Source organism: Ambystoma mexicanum, chromosome 6q (assembly GCF_040938575.1).
Source record: "Ambystoma mexicanum isolate Mex_15411 chromosome 6q, UKY_AmexF1_1, whole genome shotgun sequence".
Lineage (NCBI taxonomy): Eukaryota > Metazoa > Chordata > Amphibia > Caudata > Ambystomatidae > Ambystoma > Ambystoma mexicanum.
Window position 1 is genome coordinate 407,916,058 of NC_090937.1, and position 12,613 is coordinate 407,928,670.

Consider the following 12,613-nt stretch of genomic DNA (forward strand, 5'->3'; position numbering starts at 1 on the left):
GCAGCCAAAGGCTCTTTTTGGATCAGCAGCACTTTGCAGTTTCAGCGCTCGGTAAACAGCACTGTTGCAGATCTTGAATAATGGTTGGGCTTCCTTCACACCTTAAGTCCTGCACTCTGGTGAGGGGACTCAAGCTCGGGTTGTCCTGCTTCGGAGGGTCCTTAGGAGACTCTAGGAGCTTCTGGCTGGATTTAAGATGTTACACTCAACTACAGATTTCTTGACCCGTGGCACTCGGTTCTTGCAGCAGCAAAGAAGCACAGCCAGTCAGGGAAGATGGCCCAATGGGGTTTGTCTCTGGGTTAGTTGGTTGACCTTCCAGAGCTTCTCTGTTGAAGTAAAACAGGAGTTTCAGCATAGCAGCAGGGCTTCACTGGGCAATTCAAAGGCCAGGAGGATGCAGCAAGCTTTGTTCATGGTTTCTTCATCAGGTATTTCTCCCAGTGGTTGACTCTGCCTCTAGTCCCAAAATCCTCGACTTTTAAGCATGTTTCTCCCATTCATGCACAGCCTAGACTGTCACTCAAACAGCAGGGTGGCTGTGCACTCCTAGATACAAAGGACAGGGGAGTTTCGGGAACCTCCATCACATCCTGCTTTTACAGACACACTGGTGTCAGAGGTGGGATTCAGGACTGAAGCCCACCAAAGGCAAAAGGAATAAATGGCTGAAACCTGGCTTAACACATAGAGTAAAACCCAAGAAAGACCACACAAACAGAAAATGGTGAAAAAGAAGACCAGGGCCATTTTGACAGTAATTGTCACCCCTGGGGTTCAGCCTGCGATATAAAAGCACAATGGTTGGAAAATTAAACAACTGCCATCAGCCATTTAAAGTATTGAGGGTAACATACACATTTTACATGAGAATGTAGAATAAAGGGCTACTAGGGAACCCCTCAACACTCCAAATAAGATGGGGTGTGCTGGCCCTACAAAGAGGAAAGGTAGGTACAGTCAGTTTCACTTCACTATTCTTGGGAACAGTAGTTCACACAAGAAAAGGTATTCAAACCTTCTGAGAAATCTAAAGGATTTCTCTCTGACACTGCACTGAGGGTGCTGGGTGTCACCATTCAAAAAGTAGATGCCTATGAAGTTTGTCAGACACCAAAAACAGAAGAGACACATAATCCAAATCAGGTCAAAACACATGGGAGAGTGAGAAAATGGTCTCACTTACTCAAGGGCTAAAATTAAAAAGTCCTAAAGTCAAGCAAAAGAGATGGGGGTCTCTAAGGTTGAAGGGAATTAGCACAGAAATGAGAATTCTCCCTAACAAATGATGCACAGATTGTCTTTCGGGAGCACTGTTCCACAATTTACAATCTGCTGATATTGAATCAATTGTCTAAAGGTGACGATTCTCACATTAAGAAGGATGTGCCTATGATTTAGCATTTGTTGATTTTTCATGGTAATTTGAAACAGTCTGTTGATGTCACCATCTCCATCTCAGGAATCTAATTGAAGGGGGTTTGCTTTTGCCTGGTGGAAATGTAAAGAACGTTTCCACACTGACACCTTTGTTAAAATTTGATTAGACAAAAAGGGAGGCTTTTTCAGAAACATTACTGGGCTGGCTCACCTACTGTTTAACATTGATGAGGACGACCTACAGGCATCCTTGCAGGGGGCACATGCATTTCCTCACAAAATGGGCGTGTTTCATTTTCCATTTTCTACAAATGCAGATATTTTCTTTTTGACTGAACACCGACCTATCTTCAGTGATCTTTAAACTCATTCGGCCTCATTATGATGTTGGTGGTGTCGGTATGAACGGTGCCGGTAAGCCACCGGCACCGTTTATACCGTCCCGCCGAATTACGAGTTATGTGCACGGGTGCCTGACAGCCTGCCAGGTCTTTCCTTTTCATTATGAACGGTGCCGGCGCATCCATGCTCCCCACCCCCATTCTGCCTTATGGGGCACAATGGGTATCGGGAGCCTGGCAATATCGCCACCCCTGTAATGGGCCGGTTATTGCCCAATCGCGGGTGGCGGTGCTGGTAGCGAGCATGGCGGTAGCCGTGCCTGCCATACAGGCATGGCTAACGCCATGCTCGTAATGTGGCTCATGGAATTTGTATGCTGTAAATAATTATGTAATCATTCATTCAAACAAATCTAAAATAAGGATTTCTCAGCAAAATACATGTTGCAGCGGTTGTCCAATGCTAGATGGTACCTAGCGGATAAGCTGATATATTAGAAGAATTTAAATACCTGGGACTAGAGATATTCATGGAAGCCTCTGACAGGAAATTGTTAGGGAAAAAGGGCTCAATAGCATTGGTGCCAAGAGCTGTGCTCTGTCAGATTGATACAAATATGAGGTGTTTTTTCTTTAATCCCAATCTTCACCTTATACAAGAAGCAATTAATGCCAGCCATTACCTATGAACTAGAGGTTCCCACCTCAAAAAAAATTAAGGTAAATTCTGGCATTCTTGTCTTGGATTGCAAGAAATAATCCCATGCCTCTTCTCGACGTGGAATTGGGATTGGGGATCCAAGTACTTTTATCAAAATCAAGAGGGGGATATGCTGTATAAAAATTATGCCAGAACTAAGCGGGATATCAAATGTGCCCTTCCATGTGCCACTATTGCGAAGAGATATTTGAGCATTTTTAAAGACATTAATGAGCAGGTTATTGAAAGAAAAGGCTTTGTTTTTAATGTAGAGATCTCAATGGAATGCAATCTAAATCGGTGTATGACAAAAGTGAAACTGTGTGATGGCTCAAATAAATGGTCTTTAATTAACAATCAATGCATATTCAAGGAATGAGATATATGTCTAACCTGCTACAGCTGTATGCAAGAATATATGTAGTTATTCCCAAAGAAAGTACAAAGACGTATAGTTCTAAACTTCAAGCTTAGCCTCTTGGTAACATTGGAGGTCATACAGCCTCGAATGGGAATGATGAGACCGGTGCATTTCTGTCGCTTTTGTACTAATCAGCGTGTGCTGGAAACAATCAAACATATGTTCTTACATTGTTGCCAACTGCTTCTGACAGGAAGGTATTTTTTGGGAAATGTGTTCACAACGTTAAATCTTTAAACCTGGAGCCTTTTGGGTGCCTTCCATGTACGGACATCAAGTAAACGTGATGAATGCCCTGCCTCGATTCTCTCTTCATTTTCAATCGAGTTTGCACTTGTAATTATTTGTACGCCTTTTTCTGATTCTTACATTTTTATCTATTGCAATTCATTGTACAATTGATTTTTAATCTAATGTATTTCTTAACGTTTTTATTATGTTGTTTCTTAAGTGTAAACTTTTTTTCTGTGTTTTGCTAACAAGGACTACATTTAATACATTACAAAAAAGAATTAAATGCCATGATACCATGAAAAGATTCAAACACCAAAGGGAAAGAAACAGAGAATCTAGGACACAAGAAAAGTCCTTGAAATTAAAGATGCCTCGTTGTCCAGTGCCAATGTCCCCCTAAACAAGTCTGAAATAGGATTAATTGCCAGGCACAGGATGACACACCATATTTCTACCCTATTAGCACTAATTGATACATAATTCCAGGGGGGCCTAGAGAGCCAACTTATTTGCATGATTCGTTGCATTTAAAAAGCTTTCAGCTCAGTATGGCACAAGGATCTTTTATAAAAAATTTAGATGAACAAATATATATTTTTTTTATTATTTGTATTTAATCTGTTTAGATTTTTACAAAGACATTTTGGTCTTGAAGAGGAGTGTTTAGTGTTTTTACTATGCGTTCTCATTGTTCTCGACGTAGACCATGAAAGACTGGATTTTACAAAAGAAAGACTTCAGGCAGAGGAAGAGTCCTGGTATCGTCCTCATCTTTTGGCTGAAATGGGTATTTCTGTAAGCTACTCCTGTTGAATTTGGGAGGCCTTCTCCAAGGCGATGGTTAGCAGTTTGGTCGCTGCTATTAGCCATCTAGTTTGAGCTCCTGTAATAAGGCGATTTCACCAAGTGTTTTCGTCGACGACATAAGAGGTTATAAACAGGGGGCTGAGGAAAGCTTTTCTTTCTTGGTCTACTGTCGGACAGACCATCAAGAGGTGCCTGATTGATTCTGTAGATTGTGGATCTTTACAAAGTCTACATGATTTTTCTTCGGACGCTGTACGAATTGCTAAGATTTCTTGAGTCTGCATCTTCAGAGGTATGCACTCCCAAACAGAATGCAGTGTCAAAATAAACAAGATGAGTGACTTGCCAATCATTCTGGGCAAATCACTTGCACCAAGACTTACACTAGAGTACACACAGATTGCTGTACACTAATGAACTTCTTGTGTAGTTCTCAACAGAAAAAAACATTGTTGGGTTTTTCTGAAAGAGCCTCCACAGAGACAGAAATCTCCAGTCTATACTGAATTTGAAAAGATGATTCAGAGCTTAGAGGTATATGCACTTAGTCATTAGTGAACAGGACGACGATAAAAAAAATACTTGTGCCAGTTGAATATTGTCAGATGAAAATTGGGTTGGCCAAAAAAATATAGAAATTGTGCATGAACTGGGGAATGCATACTCTATAGAGAGCCTGAAAGATTGCAAACACTCTTAAATATCCATCTGAATAACATGCCTACATATGTATACACTGTGCTTCTAATGCATGACTATGTTCTTGCAGCTGTTTGCCAATCTCCTTGCTTAAATGGTGGAAAATGCATAAGGCCCAATCGATGCCACTGCCCACCCACATGGAGTGGACCTGACTGCTCGAGGTGAGTGCTTCTAAAAGTGTGAAATCTAATTTGTGTCTGATCTATATGTGAGATCAATATTTTGAAAAGAAAAACGGGTGCAGTATAGAACATTCTGTGCTAGAAACAAAAGTCAGTGGTGGACGTTTAGGAGATATGTTTGATTCTGCGTTCTTTGCATGTGGTACCATACCCAAGGAAATCTAATATCACATACCACAAATCTAATATCACATCATCTAAATCCAAAGAGGGTGCATCTGTTCACTTTGCCTCTTAATCCCCTCTATGAGCAAATCACAGCAAATGATTTAGTAAATACCTAAAAATGGATTTGAATCCTGGTCTCCATTTTTTTTTTTTGTGATTAGGTGAAGGGGGCATAACGCTACTTAAAGGCAACATCACTGCACACAATAATATAGGATACTGGTGCCACAAATTACTATGTTTCACGAGGGTACCGTCAAATCAACTATATATAAATAAAGATGACAATGACATGACTTGTTGCCTGCCAAATACTCTGTCTTATCTCCTCCCAAGCCTATCCAGTTGTGACCTGAAACTCTTCCCTATTTCTCTTCAGCGAGAAACTTTGGCATCATCTATGACTCTTCTCACACCTCCTCTACTATCATCTCCAAAACTTCAATGGTGGCTCACCGCTACCTCCTTAATATTAGAAAACATGGCATCTCCTTCGTTTCAACAACACCAAGCATCTCTTAACCACTCTTGTCTTCTCAAAACTGGACTACTGTGCATGCATCCCTAACTATGATTTCTGTCCTCTTGACAAGATCATTAACATCTCTACTAGGACTCTCTTTGAACTCCCTCACTTCATACATACTTCCTCTCACCACCAGCAGGCTGGATGGCTGATGATGCAAAACAGGGCCAGATTTAAATGTCTTCTCCCGGTTCAGAAATCTATCCATTGTAAGGGACCACCCCATCTATCCTCCTCTCTCCAACTCTACACGCCTTCTCATAATCGCTGCTATGCTTTCTTCACTACACCTTTGGCACCTCATACTCCTTGTGCTTCCTCTTTCTTCCACTTTTCTCTCTTCTTGCTCCACTTGTCTGTTCCCCTGGAAATTTGAGAAACAGCCCACACAGACTTGTTCAAAACCAAACTGAAAGCCTACCTCTGCACCGTCGAGTGACTCTCATAACCTACCTCTCATCTGCTTTCAATCCGTACCACCTACCTGCACTTAAAATGTCTAATGTTGATTGTCCTTCATCTAAGTTTGCCCACCCATAATAGTGTCCCCGGTGACTGTTCCATTAACTCCCCCCTCACACCCAGGTAAGCATGTCACTCAAACTCATCCCATCACCCTGCTTCCTGCCACATCTAATATCTTATCTGTTGTACGTTCTTTTGTAATCAAAAAAGCTTTGATCTTTTCTGCATATAAATATGAATAATTATATATAGAAGAGTGATATAAGTAAAACGTGTTGTAAGTCCAAAGTTTTGATTTAGGTACATCATTCAACAACTTAAACGTTTTATACTTCTGTAGTCACCGGAAAGCTTTTTTGTTGGGGGGGGGGACAAGAACTCCCAGAAACAACTTATAACATTAACGTAATGAACATTGAAATGGAAATAACACACTTTACACATTTTCGGTTTCATTACTGTTTGTTATTTTTGAGACATTGTAAGGAATCGTCTCCTCTCGCCTTTTACCCAGCTAAAAAATATTGTTTATGATATGTTTGTCAGTCCTTTGCCCAGGGCAGAATATATGGAATGAGATGTGTGCCAGAGATTATAGATTTAATTGCAAAGATTCTGATTGGCTGAATGTTGGTCTATTATGGACTCCATTCGCTAATGCCTGTTATGGTGGAATGGGAGAATCTCAACACATTAGCAGATAGGAACTTCAACAATTCTTCTTTACTACAGCATAGCTCTCAGTGACAGATGGTGTTTTGGGCGTGAGCCCAGAGAGACCTCCCAAGTTCCAGCAGATAAAAACAGAGAACATAAATGTTAACCTGTCATGAGCGTGCAGCTCAAAAACACAGGGTAATATGCATAGGGCCAGTGACATTGTTGGCATTTGCAGTTAATGCCTTCAGAAACAATGCCCCTGGTTTTTGTTCCGTCATACCTTTGCATGTTTAAGGTAAAGGAGTGTGCACTTCATTTTCACATACCAAGCCCAACTCAGCCCAGCACAGGGTTCGGAGCCGAGGTCTGCCAGAGAATGATGCTACCAGCTAATTGATCTGGCAACTAGGGTAATACTATGTCCAGAACAGATAAATCAGCTCATTAGACATGCCTTGGCACTGCCTGTAACTGGCGGGGACTTGGGTTTCCTGAGCAATACTTACCCTACATCGGGATAAGGGTGCAAACATAGGTGGAACTGTGAAACGGACATAATACTTTTCTAGGAGCAATGCCATGCCATTAGAATGTGCTGAACTGTGTCTATATAAAACTGGGTTGAACTTTTAAAACTGTCATCCCATATTTTGGAGACAATGTGAACTGCATATAACAATTTTCTAGGCTTCTGGGGACTGGCATGGCGTTTGTTGTAGGGCAACATGAAACTCTCAAGGGAATTATTTTGGTCAATGTGAATCTGACGTACGAATACTAAGAGTAACAATTCTCCAGGCCAAAATGGAACTGACCGAGCACTGGTGAAGCTGGCATGATGTTTGTTTGACAATAGTCCAAAACAGGTGTATAACGGGGCAATAAAAAGGATGGCATGGCAATTTTCTGTGTAATGTGAAAGGGGCTTAGAGTTTCCTGTGGAAGTGGTACGTTTCTAGCAGCAATGATGGAGCATTACACTGGGTTTAACTATGTAATGTGAACCTTGCATGGCATTGTGGAAAATAATATGGCAATGTGGAAACTGACAGTCTGTCACATTGACAAATTCGATTGCATCATGCCTTTTTCCAATCATCCCAGACAGGCGAGCATATTGAGAATGATATTACTTGAAGCACCATGAAGCACCAAAACGTAATTGATAAGGCTCTGGAATGTCTGAGCATCATTTAGCCACTCTTTAGAAGTAACCAGTTTTTTTTGGTGGCAGCCTCAAGGGATTTGAACAAAACATGTTTTTGCATTTAATTTCTGGTTTGTGTAAACCTATTTTAAAAGTTTGAAATGAACGGTGATACCTGTTATATCTCTTAGCAATCACGGTAATTATGACTGGCTTTATGGTTTAGTGCTTTAATGACCTGTTAGAAATATGTGTCTACTATGGATCCACTGAACTGGGTCCACAGCCCTCTGATGGTCACATAGATGATTTGTTGCTACAGAGAAATGGTCCTGCGCTTTGGAGTATTGGGACCTCTCATATCTTCCCCCTTTGAATTGACTTTGAGTACTTGGAGGGCCTTTGACTTACTTCATTGGAAAATTGTGCTTTACAATGCATTTCGCCCCAAAATGTTCTAATATTTTCGTAAACGGGAAAGCACCTCCACATTGCTTTCAGTGATTGAAATGCTGGCTTTGCTGTATGTGGACAGTTTAGGGAGGGTACTATAGCTGCACGTTTGACATTCACCTGCAGCCCCTGAGAGCATGTCTTGAAAGTCTCCCAGAAATAGCTAGTATCACATTCCCCACATACATATGCAATGGACACAAGCTCCTTTCATGCTATGAAATAAACACATGTTTTTCTTCTTGCCATTGCGTGTCATTTGTTGGTTCTAGGAATACCAGGAGCATGCTGATGCCTGTATGTCAGAGAACCTCAGAACACAGAGATTGGCAATCAAGGGACTGATTCAGCGAAATGGGTCAAGATACAAAATGGTGTTCTATTTTGTGCATGTACCCATTATTTTAGTGTTTTCTATACGCACAGTAACAATTCGATTATCGAGCAAAATAGGAACTATGATGTGTCAGATAATCAAATATGCCAAACAACCAATGCTTCAATTCGCTTTATTTGTAGGCACGTCATCATCCAGCACCTTAGATAGCCAGCATCACAACTTTGTTTCCCAACATTCCCTTAACTAGAATGGATAGGGCAATACAGACTTGGGGTTAATAAGGTTCAAGATAACAACGCTTCTTCTGTTTATTATGTCATGTGTTAAAACGTTGTTCCCTACTGTTATATATATATATATTAATTATTCATGTGTTTATTTTGCTATTACAGAAAAAGAAAGCATGGGTTTTATCCCTTTTAGCTGAAGAAACCTGCATTTACAGAAGAAAACATTGATCACATCGATAAATTGGCTGGAGCCTGGATTGAGAACATCTTAATTTACAAGGAAGGACTTTTCTAGAGATATATGCAATAACGTTGCTGAGTTTTGTTGTGCTGCACTGGTTTTTCTGATCATTTTCGTTGAAGTGCTTCGTATCTAAACAGTAATAGAGCACCGTTTTGCTTAACCAGTCAAGGGAATCCGTTCCATTGTCATTTGTATTTTCTGGGTATATATATATATATATATTTCATACACATAGGTCCTGATTTTATCTGTACAGAGGGCATTTTAACGTGGGCTAAATACATTTGAAAGTTGCAAATGGGGCACCAAAATGAAGCGACAAAAACGCCATTGAAAACAGACTACAATAGATGGAAGAGAAAGGGAACCGCATAATAGTTGAGCTATAAAAATATGTTTGTTTTACTTTTTGATATATTTTCGTATCATGTTTTCAATTCTTAATAAATCAACAGTATTTTCATATTCAAATGTGTATTAAATGTGCTTCAAGAAATAAAATATATTTTCTTTAGTTACCGCTAGTTATCCTTTTCGCAAAGGAAGTCACTCGAAGAAACAATTTCAGTTGTGAATGTCCCAGTCTCAGCCCAGGCAGTAGAAGAGGGACTCCAAAATCAATATATAATCAGCCTTTTTTCCCAATACTTTTGTTACTCCACAACTGTAGATCGGATTTCCAACACATTGCAATATATGGAATGATCTGCCTTTCTGTTTTTGGGATGTTTTCATTCTTTTTCTGGACATACAACCTGCAAGCATGGCTTAATTGAAGGACTGACCACGTGTGTACCTTATGTATGTGGACAGTTTTAAATAATGTTCACATTAACCACCATTTTGAAAGTTCAATTAACATCATTCTTTACCAGGATACTTGCTGACACCCCTACTTTGCAATAATGGTCACATTATTTGTGAAATGGGCACTACGAAACAAGGGCCGCTCGTCCATAATGGATGACAGGGTGCTGAGCCATCACACATTGTGGTGGAGGCAAATGCAAGTCAGACCACTGAAAACAGTGATCACACCCTCAGCTGCAAGCAGGAGATGTAGTTGTGTGCCTGGTCTGGCTTCTCTGTTACTAGCCGTATGGAACCACAGCGCACATGCCGAATGCACGATGTAAGCTGGGTACTTTTTGCTTTCCTAGCTTTGAATGGTCCATTGAATATTCATGATGTAGTACTGTAGGCTGCAATGTACATGTGACATGACTGCACCTCCCTGGACAGTAGTGTGGCCTCAGGCTGCTAGATGGTGGTGGTACGGCTCCACCACACATGTCAGGAAGCAGGAAGCTCTCCCTGCTTCCTGGTTCAAGTATGTTGGGTGCACGTTAGCTGAAGGGACATAGGAAGCGGTGTGCAACAGGAGCCTCAATCTGGAGCGCTAGAGCAATGCAGTTAAGGAAAACAAATCTTGATTTGTGGATCTGTATTATGCATGCTTTTATTTATTCTATGTGTGTTTTCAAGGAGCTGCATGTCATTGCAGTGAGTATGTTGCAGTTTGCAGGTGCACACGTGAATGTGTGTTCATATGAACGAGAGTACAGTTTGTGCTTGTGTGATTGAATGTCAGAGTACTGTGTACGTTAGCCCTCTGGAATGGCCTCCGTGCCCCTCTCAATCTTGAGCAGGACCACCTGAAGTTCTGTAAGCAGTTCAAGACCTTCCTTTTCGCCTCTGCTTTCTCTCTCTCACTCCCCTGCTGACCTAGCTGTCTGCTGCACTGAGTGGTTGCCTGGCTACCCTCAGAGTCTCACTGGGTACCGGGCTCCTCAATAACTAGTTGCCCCTGCACTGCCTCTGGGCGAACCCTGCACCTAGGAGCTTTAACTGTAGTCCTACAGTCCCCAGCCTGCTCGCACTTATCCAGAGTCGCCCTGGCTGGACGCACTCAGAGCAATGCTGCCCGATTGCACTTCCCCCTTCCCTCTCCCTGGCACTTCCCCCCCTGCACTTTGCGTTATCTCACTTGCACAATCTGAATGACTCAAGGCCTAGTAGGATTGTTTGTTTTGTCCTCGCTCTGCCTTCCCTCCACTGTCTTGTCACGCCTAAAAACACTTGTGTACAGGCGCGTTATAAATAACTCATCATATCATGTGAATGTGTGTCTGTTCTACGGGCCAGAGGAGTGAGCCTGATTTTGAAGGGAATATTCGTGCAACTGTTATGGCATCACTTACAGTGGAAAAACATGTATTATAGCCTTATGGTGTTGTGATATTTGTTGATATGTCCCTCTTTTCACTAAGTGGCATTCACTAATCTAACATTCCCTTGAATACATGCCATCCCCACAAATCTGGGATGTGAAACAAGCTGCACGTGTCATTGAAACATTAAAAGGCCTCACCCTTTATGCTTGGTAGGTCACCACAATAAGATACATTAACAATGATTATTTTTTTTTACACAATTAGAATTGGCCTGCCTGTGACAATCTCGCTATGAGGTGGCACACATATGCATTTGCACCATACCAATTATTATTTCTTAATACTAATCTTCAATATTACAAAAATATCTCTACACAAGGGCTCTCATTTACTGAGAAACCTGTCTAGGTATCCATTTGTTCTTCAGTGAGTTTAATGGGTTTTCTTGATTGAAACAAACAAAGCTTGTTCACTCGAGTCGGCCAAGGCATCTCGGGGGGAAACACTTAGCCTTCCTCACTTTGCACATTGTATGCAGGGCTAAAAGAAGAAATGTGTTTGGCAATGATTTTACTGAAGAGCTAACCAGCATTGCCCAAGCCAAGTTAGAACATCATTGGATTTTGTATGCATGAAAGACATATTCACTTCTATTGCATTGACAGGGTGTAAGCCATTCTTACCAAATGCTTTTCAATTCCTTAACTCCTTTGTATTGAACATATTCTGAATAAGAATCAGTTTGCTATTTAAACACTGACCGCTTCCTTTTAAACACATGCCTTTATTTTAGTTTATGAAATGACAATGTTGCTTATATAAAAGCAATTACATTATCAGTTATATAAGCAGTTACATTTGTAGTCCCTTTCAATAATTCAAAAAAAGCGTTCTTTACTGCGTATCAGTATTTCTCACAGGTTCGTAGGCGCAACAACATGCTCAAGATTCTATGTTTGCCTTATGATTCGGTTATGTTCCAGATGTAGGGCAAAATCGGTGCTGTTTGCTGGGTGCTGTCTCTCAACAGAAATAAGTAACTACTTGCATCTTGAAGATACAGCCTTTGCGTGGAAATTGGAATATCAGTTTTGAATGAAGCAATGCATTATACCAGTGCAATGCATTATTCCAGTGCTGCTTCACTTCAAATTGCGGCAGTCTTCGTCTCTCTCAGCATTTTTCCCTACAAATGGCAAAGCAGGCATGATGAGGGTTCCTACATTGATCGAGCTAATTTGTTGCATCCAGAATTGATATGTTGTCTTGCAGTGCCAAAGCATGTGTACTGCCATTATGAGAACAACATACATGTTGAGCTTTCTTACATCTTGAGGGGACCTACGTTGGTGCAGTAAGTGCAACATTCATTTAAATTGGCAAAACATTTTCATTTTTACTTGCATTATGGGCAAACTGAACATGATGTGTTCTTATAA

At 40.9% G+C, this 12,613-nt stretch overlaps 1 protein-coding gene across 2 annotated transcripts in view; it reads left to right on the forward strand.

Moving 5' to 3' along the window:
- SVEP1 (sushi, von Willebrand factor type A, EGF and pentraxin domain containing 1) overlaps positions 1 to 9,518 on the forward strand; it is a 1,471,106-nt gene extending 1,461,588 nt beyond the window's left edge. For both annotated transcript variants that reach the window (XM_069630907.1, XM_069630908.1), the window contains 2 exons: positions 4,653 to 4,746; positions 8,919 to 9,518. In XM_069630907.1, the coding sequence (XP_069487008.1) occupies positions 4,653 to 4,746; positions 8,919 to 8,949 (125 nt within the window). In that variant the 3' untranslated portion in view covers positions 8,950 to 9,518. The remainder of the gene's footprint in view (positions 1 to 4,652; positions 4,747 to 8,918) is intronic.
- The last annotated feature ends 3,095 nt before the right edge of the window (positions 9,519 to 12,613 follow it).